General features: G+C 43.6%; 1 protein-coding gene across 4 annotated transcripts in view; it reads right to left on the bottom strand.

Moving 5' to 3' along the window:
* Positions 1-1940: 1940 nt before the first annotated feature.
* Positions 1941-25894, bottom strand: part of CHN1 (chimerin 1) — a 92444-nt gene continuing 68490 nt past the window's right edge. For all 4 annotated transcript variants that reach the window (XM_059475801.1, XM_059475802.1, XM_059475804.1 and 1 more), the window contains 6 exons: positions 17227-17311; positions 7077-7250; positions 6302-6379; positions 5042-5179; positions 3946-4051; positions 1941-2867 (listed from right to left, as the gene is read on the bottom strand). In XM_059475801.1, coding sequence (XP_059331784.1) covers positions 2696-2867; positions 3946-4051; positions 5042-5179; positions 6302-6379; positions 7077-7250; positions 17227-17311 — 753 coding nt within the window. In that variant the 3' untranslated portion in view covers positions 1941-2695. The remainder of the gene's footprint in view (positions 2868-3945; positions 4052-5041; positions 5180-6301; positions 6380-7076; positions 7251-17226; positions 17312-25894) is intronic.

The following is a 25894-nucleotide window of genomic DNA, read 5'->3' as shown; positions in this document are numbered from 1 at the left end:
GGAGAGCAGAGGGTGTTGTTGCCAGCATTTCTTGACATGGGTTTTTAGAGGGTGGTTCTATTTATCTTTGGGTGTGTGGGCTTGCAGGGCCTTTACTTGCTCTGGCTTTGGGTTTTTTGTGTATTATGTTTGGGTTTGTTGTTTGTTTTTTTTTTCTTTCAGCAGTAGCTCCCCATTTAGGTTTTCCTCTTTTCCTACAGAAACTTCCATTATCATAATCACTTGTAAAACTGTGCTTGAGAGGGGGCATCTCCTGCACGAGGCTCCCTAGTAGCTCACAAACCTTGTTTGCCCCCCGGTGTGTACTGACCATCCCCAGAGCAATCTAGGCTTGCTATTTTCAGTGGTCTTTTCTCTCCCTGATCCACCTGTCGGGCACCTCTGCTTCCAAAGGCAGCTGAAAGCACCTGCAGGGCAGCAGCTGTGTCAGCAGCACCGACAGGGAGATAGAGGCTGGATATTTCACACCAGAAGAAAAGCTAATTATCCCAATTACTGCCATTTACTGTGTGCTTTCTGTTACATGCTTTAGAAAGGGCAACTACAGCCACCTAGCTCAGGTTTACTTGCACAGCTGGGGAACAAGAGCTGCCTTTTGCTCGGATGGACACAGAGTGCCAGCACCACGGCTGGAACTGCTGGGGACAGCCCTGCCCTGGGGACACAGCCCTGCCCCGGGCTCAGCTTCTGCTGGAGCAGTGCAGTGCACCCCCAGCATTGCCTGGGAGAACATCCCTTCTCCTGGTGACAGAGCAAGGACACCTGAGCGCTGCCACGGCCGGGGCTGAGAGCTGAGTGCAGTGACAGGACAGTGCCAGGGCCAGCCAGAGCCACTGCAAGGGATCCCCAAGGGCATGCAGGAGCGGTGGATGGCCTGAGGAGCCACCCAAAACACAGGGCTGAGTGAGGAAATGCACCACAAAGAGTCAGGGCAGCAGTGGGCAATACAGCATGTTCAGGAGCTGGCTTGGAGCAAGGTAGAGGTGAACACGTGTGGCTGCTCCAGTGCAAGGCAGATGTGACTGAGCAGCGTGTGGGCCACTCCTTTTGGGCTGGGGGAGGCAAGGCTATGGTCAGAGACATGAAGTTTTCCATCTGTTGCAGTTCATTGCCATAAATAAAGTGATACTGTGCACAAATTAGTGCAGGAATTATAACAGCAAGCCACTTTCAATACTACAGATGATTGAAAAAAACCTCAAACTAAACCATACTTCAGATTCCCTCAAAACTTCCCCCATTCTGCCTCCCCAGCAGCCCCCAGCCCAGAGCAGCATTCCCCACACACTTACCTGTGTACATCCCCATCTTCACCTTTTTCTCCCTGGAATCCTTCAATCTCAGGAGAGCTGCAGAAAGGCAGCTCACCATCTCTCCTCTCCTAGCCAGACAGGCAAGGCAGGGTGGGATGCAATGAGGCACCGTATTGCTGTCAGCTGTGCTGTCAGCACAGCTGGTGCTGATCACTGGGGGATTGCTCCTCCTTGTTCACCTCCTGCTCCAGGAGGTGTTTGCAGGGCTGACCAAAGTGCTTGCACCAGAGCTGAACTTCTGAAGTGCAAAGGAAATGTCCTAGGATGTGTCTGCATGTGGAATTTGGTGGTGTATCCATCTACTGTGGGCAGCTACAGCTGTGTAATTGTAAGCTGCCATTCCAGTTCACATACAGGCAATTATGACAATACTTTTCTTGGTTTATTTAAGAGTTCTGAAGCTTTCTTGGACAAGGAAGAAAGGAGTTTTCAGAGTAGACAGGAATTTGTGAGAACCTTAGCAATGTGTCAGGACCCAAAATATTTAGAATAGTCTTGTCAAAATTGGTGAAACTCTAACTCATTTAAGTCAGAACTCATTTGTTCAGCATTGAAGTGCCAATGTGAGAAATGAAACAATCAGTATTTTTGAAACAAGTTCAGAAAGGAAAAATAAATAGCATGATGTTAGAGTTCTAAAAGCAAAATTTAATAAATTAATATATGCATGCCAGATAAAAATACAAAATTACAATTGAAATAGCAATAATAATAAAGGAACACTGTTCAGTATTGCAGATTTCACTGCAACCACCATAAACATCATGGAGAATTACTTAAAGTAACATTTAAAGTACAATTTTGTTTCTGTTAAAAACAAATTACTATATGATGAAAAAATGGAAAGAAACCCAGGAAGAAATCAGCCCCAGAAGAGGAAGAGAAGAATATGAAATGTCAATAAATGGCCAGAGGCTCCATTTCACAGAAGTCTGCCTTCTTTTTAGTATTAGAAACCAATTACATAGAACAAAAAGCAAATTCACAACAGGTTTACACGGAGAAACATGCTGAATTACAATCACAAACTATCCAGAACAAAGATGCTGCACCAATTCAGTTGTTTTCTTCATGGAATGAGTCTCACCAGAACAGGGAGAACAGGGAGCAAATCATGCAATAGCTTTAGGCATTTTGTTTTTTATTTCAACATGATAAACACCCAGGATTACTAGTACTGGAAAGTATGTGTTAACCTTTTTCAACATCAGCTGAATGGCACTACAGAAACGACAAAGAGTTCCTTCATTGTTATCCTGAATACATCGAAAGCTCTAGCAAATATGGAATTCAGTGACAAGAGCCATTAAATTACTTTAAAATATTCCTTCATCCATAGAACACTGTTGCTTCCTTTTTTTATTACAAAACCCCCAAAATATTCAAAATAAAATGTCTTCATTTTTTATAAGCATCTCCACCACAAGTCTCTGATAGCGGATGTCGTTCAGCGCGGCCATCGCATCCAGCTCCGGCGCTCTCATAAGGGTTGGTCCAAAAACTATGCCCAGGTTTTCTGCACTCATCAGGTTCTCCTTTTCATGGAGCGTTACTCTGCAAAAAAAAACCAGTGATTCTCACATTTCTTCTGTGCCAGACCATGCCTGCATATGTTGAAAATCAGGGAAACTGGGCAGAAATGTGTGCCTTTCCCAGCAGGTTGCACATGGGAGTGTCAGGTGAAACACTTGGGAGTGAGTGAAAGCAAATGCTGTGGGGGTTTGTGGTGACTCGGTGTCTGTCCCCCTCAGAGCACACAGACCATGCTCACTTGCACTGCATGAACAAGTCCTTTGGTATACAAGAACTACAAACTCTAGATTTTTCTTCTGTTTCTCCCTTTCTGCCTCAGTTTTTATTTGAAAACAGGTCAGACTGATGTTACTGAGTTGCTGCGTCTCCAGTCTGTAAGTATTCCAAATAAAGGAGCTGTGTCTGATTACCTGAATTCAGCAGCAAGGCAATGGCCTGTTGAGCAGCACAGCTCCTTTTAGCAAAGCATTAAACAGAAGTTTAAAAATAGTGAATTTTGTCACCTTTCTACCTTATCATTCCCCTATACCAGAAATAGGGTGTGCAAAAGCGACTTGCTAGGTAGAGCAGCAACAGCTCATTTTGAACAGAGTGAAGAAAAATTAATTTCACACTTCACAAGCTGTAAGGTGGAATTTTTTTCCTATGTCTCTCATCCCTTTGTCCGTTTTAAAACACCCATTAGAAATGTCATTGAAATAAAGGGACAAATCAGGCAAACTCAGTAGCTGAATTTTGCCTGAGGCAAAACTCAGCAGAGACAACACAGTCCTACTTGTAGAGGAACTACATAATGAAAAAAGGCAGAAGAGACCTTAAAATAAAGTAGTTTTTCTATGGAGAGGGAATGATCTTACATATTGACAGTATGTTCATGTTACTTGAGAAACTAAAATGGACACCCTAACGTGCCACCTTGGATTTGCTTTGCAAGGGATAATCCCCTGTGCCTGAGTTTTGCTGTTGTGCATGGTACCACTCCTGCCACAGGCCCTTTCCAGGATTTGGTGGGCCTTGACCAGACTTTTCTGGAGGTGCTAACATGGATTTTTGCTAAAAATTAGTGTGGCTTAGAGTTCTTTGCAGCTGTTGCACCCACCTCTTCAGATGTGCCATGAGATACCGTAATGTTTCACAGTGTGCAGGCGGCAGCAGCTTCAGCGCCTCGTGCAGAATTTCCAGCTGTTCATCCGGATCTGTGGTTTCTGAAACACAGATGTTCAATGTCACCACACAAACAGCCAGAATGCACACACAGAAAGGCAACAACCTGGCCTGCACAGGAGACAGGGTCTCACAGCTCTGCTGGGTTACTCATGGAGGATTTGTCTGTCCAAGGAGGGGCTCAGAGCACCATAAGGATGTGACTGGTTTTGGATAAAGAAAACTCCCCAAAGCAAACTGCACTCCACTGAAAGATTCCCTGCAGCCTACTAAAAAAAATCTTCTGGCAATCTTGCTGACTGGACTGGTTTTGCACAAATAATCTACAGGTGCAACTCTGGGAGAGCAGAAGGTACTGGGAACTTTGCCATCAGTGCCTTTGGCTGTCTCCATATGACTTGGAAAAAGCCTTCTCCAAAGGAGCTGTAAGGCCAGCATGCAGTCCTTGTTTTGTACCCACGGCTACCTCACACCTTTCCAGGTGGGGCTGGTGTGAACACATCACAGAAATGCTTCAGGCAGCCAGGATGTTTGGGAGAGAGATTCCAGCTGGGCTTACTGCTGTGCTTGTAGACCCGGTTTCTGCAAGGCCAGCCCCAAAGGTGGCTTTGGGACAATGAGTGGTTATCGGCTTATGAAAACACTCAGAACGGACAACTCCAGAAACAAGTGACATCTTATTTCTAAACATTTCCATAAATCATCTTCTTTCTGGCACCATAAAACCAACAGACTTTAAATAATCACTGTCAAGTACCCAGGACTCATGCAAGACACACCAGTGATGTAATCCATAATGTGTGATGAAAAGGAAACATTCCTGGTGACAAAGGCAAAGGAAAATGTAACCGTGCCCACATAGCATCACGGTCAGGCCATAATGTGCACTGCATGTTTACTCCTGGAAGCCTTACTAAATTGGGCATGCAGGGTAAGAGCTGATGGGACAGCTACAAAACACATAGGACAGTCCTGCACAAAAAGGAGAAAAGGCTAAGAATGAAAAGCAGACAAAAAAGTGTTACACTTACTTGCAGACTCTATGAACTTTGGGTAGGCATCATATGTGATGAGTGGAATTGGCAAATCCCTGAAGTACAGTTTAAGTGCACCAGTGATAATATTGATATCTTCATACATATTCACAGAAATATCAGCTTTTTCCCCATCTGTGTGGAGAAGGCACTGATATTAAAGCCTTGGAAATGTAAACAGATGTAGAGCAGCATTCAAAAGAAAAATAATAAATCCCTTAAGCAAACATTATTGAAAAGGAAACAATTACAGATTTTGTATGTAAAACTGATATTCATGGTTTCAGGGTGAAAACCTCAAGCATTTTATAAAATAACACATCTTTTCTTTGTTTCAAATAATTACTAAAAAATACAGTTTGGGGTTTTTTTTAGAACCTGCCTGAGTGAACTTGCAGTATCTGTCTTGTATGAAGGTATGGACATTTAGATATTTCTGAACACACTGCATTGCAAAACAACACATTCATCAGCACTGAATGAGAAATCAGAGAGTCTGGGAAAAAAGTAAAAGGCAGAAAACCAGCTTTGTCCACAGCCCCCCTATTTTATAGGAAAAACATGTGTTCACCATTTAACTGGAACATACTACCTACTCCAAAGTGCAGAGGACACACATCCAGAACTTGGCCTCTGCAGCACATCCCCACCCTGCTAACACTGCAGATGTGCTCCGAATCGGGCCAGTCCTCCAGACAAACAGGAAAGAGAGTTTCCAGCACGGATTCTGGACTTGATTTCTACTGGGATAGAGGGACTGCAGCTGGAAACCCCTTAATTTTCCCACTGTCTTTTCTCAGAGAGAAGAGTTTGTTCTCAGTGACCTTCTTTTAGTCTGTAATAATTCAAACTTTGTTTGCACTATTGCATTCATCTTATTATTTTGGAGCTTTCATCCAGAAAGATGGATTCAAGTTGCACAGCTCTCTTAAGGCACTTCAGCACTCACCCTCTATCCCTCCCCCACCCCTCCAAGCACAGTTTGACTTGCAAACTAGGGCAGTAGTTCACAAAGCTTTGTCCTTTCTACACACATGGTTACTGGAGCACAGATACTGATGGAAGGAGAAAAGTGGATTTTTGTAATAAAGGCCAGGGTTAAGCGGATATGCTTTTGTGATGGGGCAGCTCCCCTCCTGCCAGCACCCTCCTGTCTGACTCCTTCAGAGCACTGGAGTGTGAGACACAGGCTCTGCAGAAAAACTGTCTATATTTTATACATCAGCACCAAGTTCCAGCACGCAGGGAAGACTGTACCTCTGTCAAATGCCATTTTGACATCTTCAATAAGATCACTAAATCCTGAGACTCGGTACAGTCCTTCAGAATTAAGACCTGCAATGAACATTTTAACAAGATTAGAATTAGTCCTGATTTTTACAGTGACCTTCAACCTGGTTCTTCCCTTGGCAAGGTAGAAAAAGCAGACATGCTTTAAAAGCCTTATCAGGTTTTTCTTCCAGAACAAAACCTTATGTGGGTTTATAACCCTGACCGTTGCAGTAGATGCCTTGTTCTATCAGCACTAAACTATATTTACAAAAATGACTTCAGAGCTGAAGGGATGTATTAAACCAATTACAGCTCATTTCAAAATAACTCAGATTAACATACTTGATGATCAGTCATTATTTCAGAATAAAAACAAGTACCCTAATTCTAGAAAAGGATACTCGGTGTGGGCTAGGGAGACTAGCAAGAATGAACACATTAATATGAACCCTCTTTGTTTTGCCACATTCATTTAATTTTTAAAATGAATATATTATTGGAAAGATAGGCACTAATATGTAACTACAAAGCAGTAACTTCCCATTAAGCAATTTCTAGCAGAATCTATAAAAATTATAAATGGTATGAACCATGAAATAATGCACAGTATAATATTAGCTGTGCAGGGTAATTGGCAGTCATAAAATGTCTTGTGCGAATCTGTTTTGAGCAATCATACATTCAGCAGAAACCCAGATGACCCAGATCAATCTAAATGGATTATCAGTAAAGCAACAAAAGTCCATTAAGGATTCCTTACCTCTAGATTCAATTTCCCTAATGCACATATCCACCACCATTGGTCTCTTGGTGAAGTGTGCTTTTACTAGTGTGGTAAGGTCACAGCTGTACACTTTTTTGACATGCTTCAGGTCTGGCTTGCAGTCATTTGGGACCATCTTGGAACATTGCTTGTGCACATTTAAACCACAATCTAAGGAAAAAAATGAAAACATGATTAGGCTGGTGTTTGCTGAAAATGTATTCTGAGATCAGTGCTGGGGAGTACAAATGGCTCCGGCAGGATCTGACCTCAGCTCACAGCAGTTACTTCTCTTCAGGGCCCTTAAGCACCAAATACCTGAAGAAGGGACAGCCCTGAAGTCAGAAGGATTTCCTACCCAAGACATTTATTCTGTTTCTGGGAGGTCTAACACAGAGTGACAAGCTTTCCATGTGTTTTTGCAAATCAGGAGCTAGGGGTCAATTATATTCCCCAGCACTATTACACACACTGCTGTCACAATGAAGACTTTTCTCCCAAGTTACTGGGGAATTCCTAACACCTCCATCTTCCATGCAGCCCTGGACCTGGCACTTTAGACATCTCCTAGGGGAGATGAAGGTAGGGACTGGGTTACAAACAGGCTACAACCCCTCTGCAGCGAGCTGGCAAGGCAGTTGCCCCTTCAGGGACAGGTGTGCCAGCCCTGCCCTGCCTGGAGAGGAGCTGACCCCAGCACTGACCCTGTGCCTCTGCCCAGTGCCACCTCTGCTGTTCTGCCATGCACACTGCCAGGTGCTTGCAGGAAGCAGCCGAGCCCAGAGAGAACAGCAGCACATCCCAGCGAGGGCGGCTGCCACCCTCTGATGGGCACTTGGGACACACAGGGACCCCTGCCCTGCCAGCCCCGGGGCCCTGACTGTCACAGCATCAAGGGATGGAGGAGCTTGGAGGATTGATGCCCTGATGAAAATCTGTACTTCCTTCTCTCACAGCAGGACTGGGTATTATCTACTGAGAATCCCTTCCTGTTTTGTTCCTGCTGATTTTGCCAATACTTGTACCTCCATTAAAGCTCCAAGTTATGTGACTTAGTTCTTTCCAGAAGAGTAAACCCCAGAATTCATGGCTAGGTTTAATTTCCACTCAGTCAGCTGCAGCCTGCTGCTAAAAGCACTTTGTTTACTTAAAAGGCCTGTAAAACAACCGGATTTGTCACTTAGGATCCTCTGGTTGCAATTAAAGTTTGGCATGTCACCTTCAATCCATCAAAACTTGCTCAGATCCTGATCCAGATGCAATGGCTGATTAGAATTCTCTGGAGGTCTTTCTGTGCAGGAGTGACCTCTGTTCCCCCTGAGGAGCAGGGAATGCCCGGGCAGGGAGCTGTGGTGCTGATTTCCCTCCTGGCTGTGGCTCTGTGCTGTGAACCCACCGTGGGCAAAGCCTCCCACCCAGACCCCTGCACACACACACGGTGCCCCCGGGCCCTCTGGGCTCTCCTGGGCACAGCCCAGACCCCAGCGCTGCCCTGCCCTGGGGGAACAGCGCTCTGGGCACCTGGGCTCCCCAGCGCTGGCAACGAGGGAACAGGGACAGCCTTGCTTCCACCTGAGCACGCACTTAAATCCCACATTTAGTCAAGTGCTCAAAGACCCCAAAGTGACCCCCAAAATGACCACATGCCCAGCATCTCCCTACCTGTAGTTTTAGGGCACAGAACAAAGAAACTCTGAGCCTGCCAGGCAGCCACTTGCCTTTCCTTTAAATATCTGTGCCCTGTGCCACATTTTGCCTGAATTTTGAAAAACCAGGTCTCTCTGTGCTTTAAATAGTGAATCCACATTCACTGAAACGTGTGACCTGAGTGAGTCACTGCTCCAGCTGTAACACAGCAAGGAGAAGCTGTTCTGGCCTCCTCTGGGTCTTGTAGAACCAAATCAATAAATGTTTGTGGAAATGCACAGGTAAAATAAGTCATCTTTGATGTAAGGTTTGAATGCTGTGTCATTAGTAACACCAGCACTTTTAAAATTAAGACAAAATACTGAATAGGTGCTATTAAAACAGTCTGCTTTCAAAATAAAGAGAAAATTGAGGAGTAAAAATAAAAAATAGTCAAATAATTAAAGGCATCATCTTAACATACACACAAGGGAAGCAAAATGAGACCACATAAGAAATCTTAAGTCTTGACTTCCTTTATTTAGGAATAAACCTTAACATTGCAATAATAGTATTTACAAATGAAAATATAATTATTGTACATACAATTCCTAAAACTGCCTCAAGAAGCACCTCTTCCAACAAGTATGAAATACCTGTATATCAAAAATGATGTCTACTACACTGGGATGGCAGCACCTCACTCATGAGGACTCATGAAGGATTCTGTGAGTGCAAATTAGCTGCTTCACACAAACAGCAGTATAGCTCAGAGTCACATTTCTGGGAACCCAAGGATAATTAAGAATAAAATACACAAAAAAAAAAAAAAAAAAGAAAAAATACATACTCCCAAGTATCTTACACTTGAGTTAAACCAATTATTGCCTTGACTGAGATCATCTTAATTATATTTATATACAAGAAAGTTTCAATTCATTAAAATCTCAATTTATAGAGATGTTTTCATTGTGAAGACCTTGCTTCTGACAGTAATTGTGTTATTGCTAATCCCATAGAGTCAGATAGGCTTTGAATCTGACCTCATTAATCCTAGAGTAATAATTACAAATGCAGAAGTCAACTTTTCTCCTCTCTCATTTGTTCTTCCTTTGCATTTGATTAGATTTTATGCACCAACCCACTGCTTAAGGGCTTATCAACACTCCTGAGAAACATTTAAAACCTGGAAATATTTCAGATACCTAATGTTTAGAAAACATGTGAGCCTTATGTCCAGGATTATTGGGCTGTGTGGTGTCCTTGTAATAACTAAGGCTTCTTGCCTCTTGTGTAAGCACAGAAAATCATCTTACTTTAGCAATTTCATATCAGTAAATATATCAAGGTTATTTCAGTGAATTTACATCAGAAGACAGAATTTTTTTCCAATGAAGAACCTGAAACTCACCAGTGCTGTGCTTCCTGAACCAAGTGGGCCTCTAGCCCCAGCTGACAATCCTTCATAGAAGGCAAACATCCATGTCTCAGTCACTTCACTCACCTCTGGTTCAGCTGATAGCTAAGGATGATGTCTTGCTAACTCCACCAAGCTCAAAAGCCCCATGGCAGAAGGTCAGTCCTCCTCTCCACAGAGCACTGGCCATGTCCCACTTCTGTACTTAACTATACTCAACTTACTTGTCAGCCCTAAACAACAGGAATTGTACTGCAAACTGAACAGTGTTAAATAAAACAAAAAAACATGTCCTCTGTTCTCACTGCAGATGCTTTGAAAGCTCCAAAAGTTATTATTTTAGAATCAAGTGGGAAGGAAGAGGAAAGCCAAGTCCTAAATCTCCCTGCATGCTGCCGTCGGGTAAAGTCTCAGGACTGCTGGCCTTGTTTGCACATGGGCTTTGTAATTTGGCTGGGTTCATTAAGACCAAGAGGATTAATTTAACTTCAAACCAAGGGAGTATTTACTTTTCATTATGTCAAAATAAATCCAGAATAGCAGCTTTACTCTGGATCTAAAGTAACCAGGAGCCTTACTCATTTCTTACAGAACCTGCTGGCTGGTGAGGAGCTTCAGAGAAATCCCCCTAAAGCATTGTATCTGCTGATAAATCCTAGAATAATACAGGACAGATGTAAAAGATGCAGTCATGAGCTCTTGCAGGTCAATAGTAAAACTTCTGCTGACTTCAGTTAATCAGTTTCACCTTACAGAGATGATTTCTCAGAAGTAGAATTGTAAGTCACTCTTACTGTTCCTTTTACAGTGCTATCAAACTGTGGCCACCTTTCAAATATACCACATGGACCAAAACCAATGCAGTCATAAATTCAAGAGTTTATAGGAAGTTTGGAAATTTAAGGAGGGTGCACAGACAGTAATTTCAGATGACAGGTCTGAAAGTCGGTGATAAGCTGCCCTGGCTTTAACAGCATATTGATCTAGGAGTTCAGATGGGCTGTGACATTAATTCTATGAGAAGTAGTAAATTTAAAACCAGCCTGACAATAGTTTCCTATGATACCTAGAAAAGGTCTGGTAATGTTATAGAAATAGCTAATACTGATGTTAGTCCACAGGGCTAAGAGAACAAATGACATGTTCATATTAAATGCATGAGCAGAGCCAACAGATAGATGTATGTTACTACTGCCCCATGAGCACACAGTATAAATATTTGCAGAGACTCAAATATACTTAGCTGTCATGTTTTGTTATACTGTTGATTTGAATTCAGTCAGTTTTAGATTTCCTTTGGTTGATGATTTACTGGCTAACATGGCTGCTGATCATGCTCCATCAGAACGACACCATGTGCTACATACATCACTCTAATTATATCTCCAAATTATTCCCCCAAAATTGATGCCTTCTATCACTCTGAAGAGCAGCTTTAAGAACTAAAGGGTAGGTATACACTATCTACAAGAAGTCTTGAAAGACTCTTCTGAGATTTGTGCTAAGTGTAGGAGGGTGGGGAGCAGCGAGTGCTGCCTTGGGCTGGTCCATTGCAGCACCTACCACACAGGGCAACTCCTCACACCTGAGCTGACACAGGGCTCTACACAAGCACAAAGTACTGGCATTGCTCCTTCTTGCAAGGGTGAAAAGGTTAGAAAGCCATTTTCTCTCATGCATCACTCATGAGCTCGTAGCTTTTCTTTAAAAATGTATCACTTTTTCTGTAGCAGAGGGAGCAGCGTTTTGTTTCGTGGATGCAGCGTGCTCCAACAGGCGAGGGAAGGCAGCAGCCCCAGTGGCCCCACGTGCTGCACTCTGTGCTTCCAAGCACAGTCCAGCAGGGTGCTGTGAAGGTCTGCCCTCTCCCTCCTCCTCCTCAGCTGCGTGGCTGCAGCTTGGGTGGCCACACTGGAGCTGCCACAGTGCCTCGAGCATGTGCTATGTGTTCATCTGCAATGTACATCTGGAAGCAGCCCTGGTCCCACCAGAGCCTTAAGCCACTTCACTAAGCAGCCCCATGGCAAAAACTGCTTCCATACATATGAGTATGCTCCCTAAAATCTCCTTTCATGCACATCACTGTACCATGCACTACAGGGTACATTATTTTAAGACAGGAGTTTCAAGAGGGCAGCTAGTTACTTGGCAACACAATTACCTAATGCTACCGAAAAATCAGGGCTGATGAAACAAAAAGAAAAAAAGCCCATCAAACCAGCCAATATTCCCTTACCTCAAATCAAAAGAATACTTATATTTGTGCCTCCAAAACACTCAGTGACAATGGTTTCATTTTATAGAAGTTTTGCAAGATTAGAGTCAGTTTGTTCAGGAAGTCCCCAGGCTTCCTGCCACGACACCTGCCTACCTCCTCGACAGCTCCCTGCCTGGGCCACTGCCTTCTTCAAGGCTTCCAGCTCTGTGTGGGCTTGGAGATAAAGCTGCTTTTAGGACCTACAGCTTCAAGAATATATAGCTGTAGAATAGCTTCCCCTTGGGAACGGCTCTGAAGCAAGGCTGAGCTGTCTGATTAGCATTTCAAAATTCCAGAGCTCATTCCTCGCAGGAACACCACCAGATCCCGAGCTGGTGAACAGCTTGTCAGGCAGCACACACCTCTAACAGCATCAGCACCAGCTGATGGCCAGGGGCTGCTGTCCAGCCCCTTCTCACAGCCCTGCCTTTGCTCTTTGGGTCTCTACTGGGCTGACTGTGCCAGCATTCCACAAACAGCAGAATCCGGGTGCTCATCTCAGAAGGAGCTTGGATGTGTTTGTAAGGCACAAGCGTGGGCACAGGGGAAGCTTTTCATGGCTGAGCCATGCAAAGTACCTTGAGAGTGGGCAATGTGATGAGAACACCTTCCCCTTCCCTTTGCTGACTTTAGTCACAAGAGCATCAGCTGTTTTTCCAGGCACAGGAAGCATGAGCACTCTGCCTGCACAATCAGTGCCTGAGGATGGGCAGGCTCCTTTGTGCTCTCCTCCATCCTTACACACCAATGGAGCAACACAGGGCTGTCCAACACAAAGGATTCATAGCAAGGCAAGACAAATAGCAAAGGAAATGGGGCAGCTGCACATCTTTTAACTGCTGGAGAAGGAAATGGATGAAATGGGGAAATTAAACACTTAAGCAGTAATTCACAAAACAATTCTGCTTTGAGACTGTACTTTAGTTCTTTTGAAAATTAACTCCCAGATCTTACTGTGGGTTAGGGCTGGCAGCAGTACTGCTTGGGGTCTGTCAGTGGGAGCTGATTATCTGCACACTGATAGTTCAGCTGCAAATTAATTTCTATCAGCTCTTCAGAGAGAAGTTACCTGCTCCAAGGAAAGCAGAAGATAAGAAATGCTACATGTGTAGCAGGCTGAGATAGTCTGGAGCAAACCCATGAAGGCTGCAGCATTGGTGCTTTGTGTACAGCCTCAGAGGGTGGTGCTGCCTGGTGTTACTAGGAGCAACCCAAAATATCACCAAAAGCATCCAGGGAAACAGATATATTAAAAAAGTTATCCTTAAGATAAGCTAATTAATGCTTTGTAACCAGCCTGTTAAAAAAAATCTGCTTTAACTGCTTATTCATGAGGAACAACAAGCCAAAGCGTGCAGGGGAAGAACTTGGAGAGCTCTAATGGGCTGGAGACAGGTGCAGTTTGACAAATCTACTGATCTGCCAGTCTGCCATTCCACTTGGGCAGCACAGAACAGCATCAGCAATGTCCAGTCTCTGAGAACACACTACTCTGGTAATGCTACTGTGAGTTACATGTTTGTGTCATTCATGAAGAGAACCAGCTGGTGCACATCTGCAAATTTTCTTTGAATATTGTTACAGTTTCTCTTCTGAACACATTCTGGGCACTGGGATGAACCCTGTGAACATAGGAGAGCTTTACAGAGGAGGAATGCTAACTAAGAATACATTTTTCTAAGTTCATTCATTGGATTTTGTTCTGGGGTAAAATCTTATGTCTTCATTAACTTCTACTGACCTTCAGTGTGTACACAAAGTGATGGCATTATAACTTCAAATACTGCTTCAATAATTTCTACTTACATACTGCAACCACCAATTAATTTCCTACAGGATCCAAATCCCAGACATCACCCCAAGTTCTAAGTTTGGAAGACCATGAAGTTCCTCTCATGTTTGGTATTTTGTATTAACCCCTAAACCTTTGCAGTCCACATAACACCCAACATCTCATTTCAACCAACAACCATTCATGAAGTGACCCATGTGGTGCCTACATTTACCTCTCATCTTTAGGGCAGGAAAATAGACAGTCCTCCTTCTTCATCTACCATAAAAGCTGAACAAGAATAAGTTAGGGAAATCCACCTTCCAGGAACTGATAATACAGGACTGCACCTGACAGGATCCTGACCACACTCCAGTCTGTGTTTTGGAAGAGAGACACATTCAGACATGTTGGACTGAAACGAAGCCTGACTCCAGCTGGATTTGCTAAGGCATCCTTGCTGGTTGCTATGGCATGTGTACTCTTATAAATGTTCAGTTCTGGCTGATAATTTTTTAAAGGATTGGCTTACTTTGTGTAACATAAGCTATCAGCCAGTAGAAATAAGCTGTTTTTTCACTGGCTCTTCCTCCTTTCTGAAATGGGTGACATTTATCTTTGCTCTCCAGCCTTGGACTGTCCTACACTTCTCTTTTTGCATGTTTTGTGCTTCTGCACAGAATAGGATTTTAAATGGTTGAGAGTAGCCCATGCAGTAATCCATTTCTATTTGTTAAACTCATCACTTCTGTACAGCAAATAGTCCTCTTGAGATGTGCAACTGTTTGCTATAAAAAGTAAATGCTTTAAAAAGTATAAAATTACATATGATCCATGCAGTTTTGCTTGTAGGTATTTTCAATAAAATGATTATACAGACCACCAAACAGATTTCGTGGATTTCCCTGAAGTGGCATTGAACCCCACTTGAATTCAAGTGGGCTGCATCCTGCTAAAAACTGTAATTTTTTTTTTTTTTAGTAGAAACCCACTCTGAAAACCAATGGCCTCATGTGGATCCTGGTTTACTGTGCCTCATTGTTTCCATATTAAAATGACTCAGTTCAGAATCAAAAATTTTTTTAAAGCACTGTAAGACCACATAAACTTGGCCAAACTCCCACCACTCAAGCCTGAGCTCCCCTACATGGGTACATTAGCACTGTTCTGTGTCTGTGCACCTCCAATATTTCCCTGAAATGCCCAGATCTGGGCAGGTCCTGGCTCTGATGGCTGCACAGCCTCAGCTGTGGGAGCAGGCAGACACTGCTGCAGCCTCACCCCACCCCAAATCCTCGCTGACACTTCAGCAAGCATGGTTGTACAACATGGGGTTTTAAAACACAAATAAGACCATAGAAACTACTGGAAGCTACCAACACTGAGGTGAAACCTCACACAAGACAGAAAGCCCTAATTATAGTTTCTGAACCTATGAAGTCATCTAATACACATATGCTCTTTATGCTGCGAGGAGGAGAATGGATGTATGCAGTACTTATTACCATCCTCATAAGCAGGAAAGAAAACCAGATTTTGGAAGCTTTTGGAAACCCACAATTTTGAAAAATCTGCATAAATCCAGAAAATCAGCTGTACTTCAGTTAAAAGAAAAAATAAGGCAGTACAAAATAATAAGCATTTTGGATTTAATTGTAAAAGCAACAATATTAATTCCACAGTGCCATGCAGCATTGCAAGCCTTCATACTGTTTATTTTTATTCTTTTTCTGGATCAAAGTTACCTAACATCAATCTGCAAAATATTTGGTAATGCCCAAATGGAGGAATCTTAGGCAAGGAATCAAGATGGAACATTTACTGATTCAAGTGTAATCAAAAACATACTATCAGAAAACCAAAATCAAGCCTCCTCTTCCTCTCCTAGCACTGTACACCCTGTATCAAAATCAAGAGCAGTAAAATGTACTAACAGTCTTCACTCACAAGTGGAGGACATGGCTGTAATCCTGTATTCTTAGTAGAGGGAAAATACTGAGAAAGGAAATGCCATTTTTGCATAATCATGTCTTAAAACAGAGCTGCATCCTCTAATGCATCCTGGACAGTGCAGACTGTAATGGTAACAACAAAGTATTGCATTCAAATAGTTATGGGGAAGAATTTAAAAATATTTCAATCTTATGTGGCTAGAAATGATTTTAAATATTACATCACTTTGCAGTCCTGAGATAAAAAGCCTTCTTATTTGCTTGAGACAAGACTTCAGATAGCTTTAGACAGAGCAGATTTTCTTAAATTAGCTTGAAAATTCAGTTTCCAGGGCAACGTAAGCAGGTCTTCATACATCAACATCTCTTTGCACCATTTTTATAAATACGCTTTGCTAGAATGTCATAAAATACTTTTTAAATACAGCAAACTATTTGGATCACTTTGATCCTTTTCTCTGCCTTTGAAAGAAAGCCGACTGTCCTTTCCTTTCAGAAGAACCTTATCAATAAAACTGTCCAACTGTTTTCCTTTGGAGAGGCTTTATCCAGCAATGCCTGCAGTGATACCCATGCGTGTAATACATTTCTACCAGCACCTGAGTGTTTATGTAACATTTCAGGACGCATCCCTTATTCATCATCCCCTTTTCTTTTCAGTCTGCAAGTAGGAGATGTGATTCAGGCTCTGTGGCATGCTCGGACTCAGCTGGTTTATATATAAAATTAGCCTGAATGTCTGTTTCACAGAAGCAATGTGGAATTTGCTGAAGTCCACCTTGCACATCAAGTTCCCCAATGACTTTCTCACACCTACCAATACATGGAATGGTATCAAAGAAATAAAGGTAACTATGCATCTGTCCATTTTCTCCTCCATTCTAAAAGGATGGGGGGGAAAAAATCTCTTAATGATAGTGATTGTCTCCTCCCTGTGAGTGCTGGAGGGGTGCTGTGCATCACTCCAGTGAGTTACTGAAACAGACACCTGAAACAGCAGCAGCAGAGTGGATACATCTCCTCCTTCCACTGAGCAGGGAGCAGCCTGACCCTGGCCCCAGCTGCACATTACAGAGTTATAAGGGGAGGAATGACTCAGGAAAAGAACACTGAGTGACTGTTACCTGCACATTTTACTCCCTGAGCAATGAGGCCCCACATGAAGTTGGCACAGTATTCACACCAGTGCGGGCCCCTGAACGTGTGCACCTGGAAGACAGCAGCAGAAAGAGAATTACAGAAAATGAGCCACCATTTCACAGACATCAGCATCAATGCATGTAAACAGTGCAGAACTCCTCTTCTTTGAAGGCACCACACGCAGTTTCTGGAAGGTTCCCTTTATCACTGCAGGAAAGGAAGAAAGGAACTAAGAAAGATTTAACACCCAAGGCTCTAGCAGACCTGTGGAAAACCAGAGTCCTCCATCCCAAGCCATCCCGAGCAGCAGAACTGGGTCTGTGGGGTCTGCTCCAAGACAAGGCATAGCCCTTCTCCCAGCTCTTGGCATCCCTCTGTTTGGCAGGAGTCTGGCCACAAGGCAAAGCTTTTGCAGCGACTGTGCAAGAGTTCACTTTTCAATCTCAAATGCTTTCTGCTGTGGCCTCCTCTTCATAAGGCACTGTGTGAAATGGATAGAGGGCTGCAAGATTCCACCTCACATGGAAAGAGTCCTGCCAGGCAAAAATACCAGTGCCACACAGAAATACTGTACATTTGCCTAGAGACTTTCCAGTTTAGAACACCTCCAACAGGAAATTAATTTTCTTCAGACTAATGCTACATATTGAAAACCCCGAATGAAAAAGAATAATCCACTGAACCAGGACAAAATTCAAAGCTAAAGAAGAAAAAAAACCCCTATGCTTGCTTTCATTCCTGACTCACATGCTTGTTACAAATCCTGCAGCCACCATTAACTGCTTCTGATTTCATTCTGATAAAGCTCCTGCTGTAGGAAACCACAGGATTCTTTACAGAGAAAATCATTACTTCCTTAGCCAGCGTAAAAGGCTTTGAGCTGCTATTTAGAATAGACAGGCTGAAAATAAAATTAGTAGCTGATGATCATAAAGAAATGAAATTTGCAGTGAAATACAGCAAAACTGCTTTAGGCTGGAGTCACTCAGCTCCTCAGAGTTGCTGAGTGGGTGTGGGAGCAGGCAGTAACCTCACGTGTGTGCAGTGCCTGGTTGGATCAGTGTGGAGCAGGAGGGAGAAGGAGCTGGGGGAAATGTTTGCTCCTGACATCTGCACACAGCTCTGGCTACGAACACTGAAAGAAAGGCAAAGTGGCTGACTGAGGTGGCAAGTGTCCCCCATGCCACTGATGTAAGGGGCAGCTGGATCCAGCTGACACCCCCACAATGACACTGCAGAGCAGCACCCTGCAATTCAGCCACAGGAAGGTCTGCAGCCTCCTGGGCACCCTCAGTGCAGCAGAGACATTGCTGAGACACTCTGGAAAGTTCCTGCTGAATTCACCAAGTAATCCACATGCACATCTGTGCCAGGTGACTCCTGACTGCCTGCTCCAAGCGAGCCCAGGTGCCAGTGCCCTGCCCTGCCTGTCCCCCCCTGCCTCTGGAAGGTGACGTGTGCTCCACCAGGCCTCTTCTCCCTGCAGCTCTGGCTGGCTTCCACAAAGCAAACGATGACAAGACTGCCAGCAGCTGTACTCTCCATTTTCTTTTTCCCTCTCACCACAAAGAGATTTTTCACACCATTCACTTTGTTACCCACCTGCACTACCCACATAATTTTGACTTTCTTCCTCAGACTGGTGGTTTTTATCCACGTTTTTGGCAGTGTTCTCTTCCCAGAATAAGAACATTCTAATATCCTGAAGCAAAGCATTGTGCTTTCATGCCTGCAGGACAAACAGAACTTTTTCAGGGAAAAAAAAACAAGGCATAATTTGGGTCTCCCTTTTTTTTTTTTTTTTGGGTCAAATTCCCCCTGAAACATACTTCTTTAAAATACTTCTCAAAAATCCCATTGAGGAAAATTGAAGCAAAATTGACATTTCACACGTGTGGACAATAAAGAATTTCTTTTCACCATATTTTTCTATCTCTGATTGCACAAAGGAGGGGAATTTTGTTTTGTTCCTTAAAATGCTGACGGATACATTATTAGTTCTTTCTAAATAAAAAGAATTATACTATCCTATGTTGTGCCTCTGTGGTTGATGATTTTGATTCATCAAACATCAAACCATTGAATGTTCTATTTGCTGAAGCATTTCCAATGCTGTCCTTAGGTGCTGGAGTCCCAGCTTGGCTTCTCCAGAGCCACCCCCAGTGTTGATATTCACTAAACCTCAGATGTCCTGTCTCTAACTGGCTGTTTCAACAGTGACCATTCTTCCTTCTTGGCATCTTGCTCCCCACCACTGCCTGCATGTTTCCATCTCCTCCTGATTCTCCTTAGAAACTCTTCTGCAGGGTCTATCACATCACAAATCTGCCACTCCAACCTTTTCCTTACATTTTTAATACTATGAACTTTTCTAATGAGCTCAGTTTCTCTTACATTAAGTAACTCTGATTCACCTAGAATGTACCACAGCCAGCTCCCCTGGTATCACCCTGGCTCTCAGCCTGCTCCTCACAAGAGTTTACATGACTCATCATCAACTTAAAAATGACAAGGACAAGGTGGACTCTCCTCTTCCCTACCAACAAGCACTGCTTGTGCTGGTTGGACTGACTTTGCCCTTCAGAACCACTGCCTCAGCAGCTTAAGCACTTCTGTCTCATCCCATGCAGCCAGGCTTCATCCAAATACTGAAATGCCTTTCCATATCATCAGCTGGATTTACCCAGAGCCTGCTCTGCTCTGTGCTGCCCCATCCAAATTACTATTTCTTATCCATTATTCTGATTGCAAACTCAAAGCAGATTAAAAGGTGAGGGTAGGTTTTTCTGTGTCCCATGATGCTCTGCCTTGCTTCATCCTTATGAGGTGGGAGGTTCTCTGGCAATATTAAACAGGAGGCCCAAAGGTCACCATGTCCTTCCAGCCCTGGTGTAAACAGCCCTACAAGATCAGCTCTGAAGCCTCTGCTTCTGAGGGGTTTCTGAGCAGAGCTTTCTTTTCCCAGAGCATCAATATTTCTACTTCTGTGCAGTGGAATTGGACACCTAACCCTGCCCTGCTCTGAATACACACCCTCCCTGGGAATTAAATGAGACACAGTCAGTGATGCCAGGAAATAGTGAAAAATTGGTCTTCTGAGGTAGGTCAGAACAGCCTCCAATCCTAGTTAGAGAGTGGGTGGGGTCTGGCAACTAAAAAGAAACACCTTAGCATCCCTTTGCTAGTTCAAGAGCCAGCACCTGCATTTATCACATGGCACTGCTTAACACCGCATTCTGATTTTTTATTTAATTCCCAATTCTAAAGACTAGCCAAGCAACTTGTCTGTTTTCAAAACTAAAAGATGATTTCCAGAAAAATTTCTAAAAACACACCCAGCAGAGTCCCAGAGATCCTGACTTAAATTACAAAGGGTTTCTTTCCCCTTGTAAAAAAGAGCATCTGCAATATGCAGATTTTACTGTCTTATAAAATGTGGTGAGAGAGCAGGATTGCCAACTGTGGCTTTACATCTCCCAATCCTTCCATTCCCACTCCCACCCAAAAATCTCCTTTTCTCTCTTTCCAAATGGGAATAATTTTGTAAAAGAATCTGGGAAATGAATGAGTGGGAGAGCAAATTAAACTGGTTTTAATCTTGATTTTCTTCTCTTGGAATTTTACAAATTAATTTAAAACAAAAGTCTAGATAATTTTAAAGACAAATATCTGCTTCAGAAACGACATAAAATACTATTACTAAGCTGTCCTGCAAGTCTGAGGTAAGAAGAGAGCCTCATGTTAGGTTTATACCCTAGGCATTTCTATTTAGAACTCTCCTGCACTATCAACAAGGCATAATAAACATGTTACTACTGTGAACTATGTAGGAGAAGCTTTTTGCTCAGCCTTAAAAAGTATTTTCTTAACACAAGGAAAAATAGCTTAATTCTTGTGATTAACAACTCTGAATATTAAAAAATGTTACTTTGTTTTGTATTTAAAGTTTTTTTTTTTAAGGATAAAATTTTAGGAGAACCAAATAAAAAATCAGGCAGTGACTCTGACAGCAGATTCTATCACAAGCTGTGAACTCCTCAAACAGATCTGCCCCCATTATTTCTCAGGCTCTATAAAGGTCACTGCTGAAGTTAGTTACCCGTGCACCTTGTTACTCCACTTATTTTTTATGCTTTTGGTTTTTCCAAGGCAGTTATTCAGCTACCCTTGACTGCTACCTGAAGATCAGGAATAAGCCAGCAGATATTTTTTATTCTTAACTGGGAGACTTACATTTTATCACATCAAGGCAGGGAGGAAGAGAATGAGAGACCATCAGTGAAGAGCTGTGCAAATGTGATATGAGGGAAGATGGTGGATCAGCAGAGCTCTAGCAAAGCCACTGACAGGAAGAAAACAGGGCTGGACTTGAAAAGCTATAGTTATAGAAAACCAACACTGGGCACATATAACAGAAGTGTTTGGGACAGTCTGGACAAAAAAAGCTTCCTTTGTTGAGGGCTGCTGCCACAGCCCCACTGAACACTTGTTCCATCAGACCCTGCTCCCTGCAGAGCACCCCTTCCACAGCCCTCCACACCAAACTGCTGCTCAGAGTGATGGGGTCTGGAAAATCCAGCCATTGCCATCTGTTGTGGGATGGGATACATCACCTTGGAAAAGGAAGGGAAAAATACTGCTGATCTGTCCTCCTGGGCTACCAGAGCCTTACACTTCAGGCAGAAGCCTTGTCAGGGCTCAGAGAGTGCACCAGGGACTGAACACGTGTCACAGCCTAGCATTTGCACCACATGGTACTCCAAAGGTTCAGGTCTGCTGGCTATACTGTCCTTCAAACAAATTCTCAAGGATGATGAGACACTGCTGATGGAGACTGTCAGCTCAGTGGTCCTAACTGATTTGCAATTCCATCAGCTGAATTCTGCCTACTGGGGCTTTAAACTGAATGTGGGAGACATTGTAGATCCCAATTAGAACGATGAACTCAGCCTGTATTATTAACATCTGTTTTCCCTGTCACAGCTGATTTTATCAGGCACTGAGCACACCCATGCTGGCATCCAATAGGCATTTTCATCCATCCCTGGTCCAGAGATTGCCTGGACGTGAAGGATAAAGAAGAGATGTGAGTGAGAAACTCAACCATCAGTCTGGGCAATGCTTCAATTTGTCCTTGTATCTATTATGATGATTTGATAGTGCCTCTAAAACAAGGGTCTCAAAGCACTTCAAGTATTCCAGCACATGGTAATTCTCCTCGGAGGCAAATATTGCTGCTGAAAAGTAATCTGAGAAGCAAGAAGACTGCCATGACAACCCACATGGTTGTATCTGCAAGATAATTGCTTTCACCTGAAGGTGTAACAGAACTGAATGTAACCGAGAGCATGGAACAGACCGTCTCCATACCTAGAGCTGACCCTGCTCAGCCCAGCTGGGGTGTCAGCCGTGGGGAGGCAGCCTGGGAGCTCCCCAGTGCCTCTGTGCAGCAGCTCTGGAGAGGAGAGAGCTGCCAGAGCTGCTGTCAGAGCTGCCTCCCTCGCCCAGAGCGTGCGGCATAAATAGCCTGGCTCTCGCTGCTGGGGGCACGGGGAATGTGGGGCAGGACATCTCCCTCTGCATCCTCACCCACTTGGAGCCAGAAGCGCTGTCAGACCTTGTTTGCTCTCTGCTTTGCACTGCCTGTGTCAGCAGAGAGGGAACAACTGCAAATTGAGGTTAGCTTGTGCTCTACAAGAGCCGAAGTGAAAAATGAGAATTGCAGGTTGTTGGCTTTTCTGCTTGTAAATTGAGTGAAAGTGGCCACCTTTCTTTCAGGATGGAAAGCTGATTTTCTTTGAATTGATATCTGGAAATGGGAACATTTTGTATTTTATTTGAGGTCCAACTTACTCGATACAGGCCTCCATACAAAAAATTCTGAAACTAGAGGTGAAAATTTAATATAAGCCTTAGAATTACATTTTGAATATAAGCCTTAGAATTACATATGTACCTTATGTATAAATCGAATATAAACCCCTGAGAATTCCTAAATGAATGCTTTTGTCAGGATCCTAAGGCTAATATGGAAGAAAAGCTGTTGATGAGAGAGCATAACATGCACTAGAAGCTTCTAGAGGCCAAGTCCCAGTCCCCCCCAGAGGAGCACTTCCCAGCCTTACCAGAGAAATGGGCTGGTCTGGCTTTGGGCTGTGCACAAGCCAAACTCACAGGATCCACACGTGCAGACTGAAAAAAATGCTGGTGTGGTGGGAAGGAATTACAGCCCAAATAAATTAAGTATTTAGAAGAAAGGCTTTCTCTCTCTCTCTCTTATTTTTTTATCAGTGGCAAAGCCTGAATTCAGGGACTAGCACCAGAAAACCAGAAAGGTTTAAATAACATTGTGCTATTTGGAATCTGCTTTGAAAAAAAAAAAAGTGAAAGGAACATTAAATAACTTTAGGAGACTAAAATCCATCGATGCCTAAAAGCTTTTCTGGATTGAACTGTCTTATGAGTTTCAGAAGGAACAATATAGAGCAGATGAGGTCTTCACAGAAGTTTTGTAGAAGGTTTTTTTCCAGTTATGTTCTCCAGGTATTTTCCCTGCCTTTGAACCATTTTTCCCCCTCAAGTCCTAGGAGTCTAATAGAAACATTAAATTTCCTGAGGTGTTCTTATCTGTGGGAACACACACTGGCTCTCCCAAGGGATTATGCTAGAGGCACCCAGCTCTCTCTGAATATTCATTTATTAGTGCAGTGGCTCAATTAAAGATATTTCAAAAATATGTCCAGTGCCAGTTCTGTTCCTAATAAAAAATCCAGCATCTTCTTTTCAGTGGAACTAGATCAATTTACCCCAAATCAGCATCTGCCCCAGTTTTCAGAACATCAGAAATAGAAATGAGTTCATGTCAGAAGTCACAGAAAAATGGCTCTGCTTAATATAGTAAGAGTTTGTTATAGTTTCTGGCCATTTTGAAGCACTTCTGCATTTTCCATCTCCCAGTTTCCCAGTGTTTAGGCATGGCTCTACTGAGAAGCTCTCTAGAATAAGATGTGGCATGGAAGTGATTTGCTGTGACTTCTTACACTAGCAAAGCACCCAGCGCAGATGCAACTACACCAGTAAAACCTGGGCCAGGGCCAGGTGGGCTATTTGTTTCCAAGATGTGATACAAGTTTCACTGGCAGAGTAACTCTTGTTAATATCAGCAGTCTCTTAATTGAAGCGATGCTTGAGTCTTTCTATACCAGCAAAGTCTTTCCAGGGACTGGTCCTCACCTGAGCCTTCACTCCTTGGGCATATTTAAGGTTACATTCTACTTCCAATTACTTCTGGAAAACCATGCTGTCTCTGGCCTGGAGCTCCCCATTTGGCCTTTCAAGTGGGTCATCCTCAAAGAGAAAGCCAGGACATTGCTTCAGTCGAGGAGGGGGTGAGGAATCCCAACTAACAAGGCTCATCAGCACCTTGGCTGACTCGCTTTAGCACCCATGGAGAAACATCTCTCTGGAAGAACTGTTGGCTTGAAAGGGAATTATGTTGTTAATCCTGACTGATTAAGCAAGCAGTCTTGCAATGGTTATTTTTTACTGTGCCCTCAGCACTAGCAAGACAGTGACTAAGAATCAGCACGAGAGTATCCAGCACTGCACAGAGAGATAGCAAAAAATAAATCTTCTGGAGATAGATGTGGTTTGTGAAAGGCAAGAGAGAAACAAGGCACTATCCTGGGGAAAATGCTGCATGGAAGCGCAGCTCTCAGCCCAGCCCTGGCAGGCACTGACACCTTCTTGCCTCAGTGAAGCACCATGGACTAACCGAGGCAGAAGAGTGGCTTGTGCCTTGCACTAGGGGCAGCAAGGAAACGCCTGCAGGCTGCTCTGCTGGCTCAAGGCACCAGGAGCCAGAGATGTCTGAAGGAATACCTGTAACCAGCCAAGGGAGCTAAAACTTCCCCAGGGCCTATGAGTCACAAAGCTGAAGGGGAGTGAAGACCTTTAAGGTGTTTTGTCCAGGCTTATTTTCAATTTGCCAAGTGATGAGGAGCTTATTGCACTGAGTAACAAATTTCACAATCCAGGAAATTTCTTGCTGTTAATCTCAGATTTTTACCTTCCTTTCAAGCTATCATCCCATAAATCCCAGCTCCTTTTCCACAACTGCCCTCCTTATCAAGAACATTTTTCAAGCACAGTTTTATCTCTTTCCCCAGCCCCATGCAAACACAAACAGCAGGCAAAGGAGTGAGGTCAGTGCCCAAAGCACAGCACCAGGTGGGGAGGAGATGCAGAAGATATTCCATGTCAGAGAGGATGGACCCAGGGCAGAAGGTACCTCATTAGATGCACCTTTTCATCACCAAAAGCAGAAATGGAGAGACGAGGAGAGGAAGAGTGGGAAAGTGCAGAGGACTGAGCGAGGGGAATCCTGTGTGTTCATTACCCTAAAAAACTGCCTCCCCAGAGAGAGAAGATGCAGAAAAACCCTAAGCCCAGCTTGGATTACCTGGCTAAGTCTTTTGGGCCAGAGCCCACTTCACACCTTCCAAGCCAGAGCTTCCCCTGGTACTCCTCAAATTTTCCATCCACATGGCACCTTGCCCCTTTTCCCTTCAGATCTGCAGTTCCTCTATTGCCTTAACCTCCTTCATCTGCCTGCCCAGAAGTGCCCAGCTGCTTCCTATCCTTAAACCAGTT

The sequence above is a fragment of the Ammospiza nelsoni genome, chromosome 7 (genome assembly GCF_027579445.1).
Source record: "Ammospiza nelsoni isolate bAmmNel1 chromosome 7, bAmmNel1.pri, whole genome shotgun sequence".
In the NCBI taxonomy this organism is placed as follows: domain Eukaryota; kingdom Metazoa; phylum Chordata; class Aves; order Passeriformes; family Passerellidae; genus Ammospiza; species Ammospiza nelsoni.
Note: the sequence above shows the minus strand (reverse complement) of the source record. Positions and strands in the feature narration are given on the sequence as shown.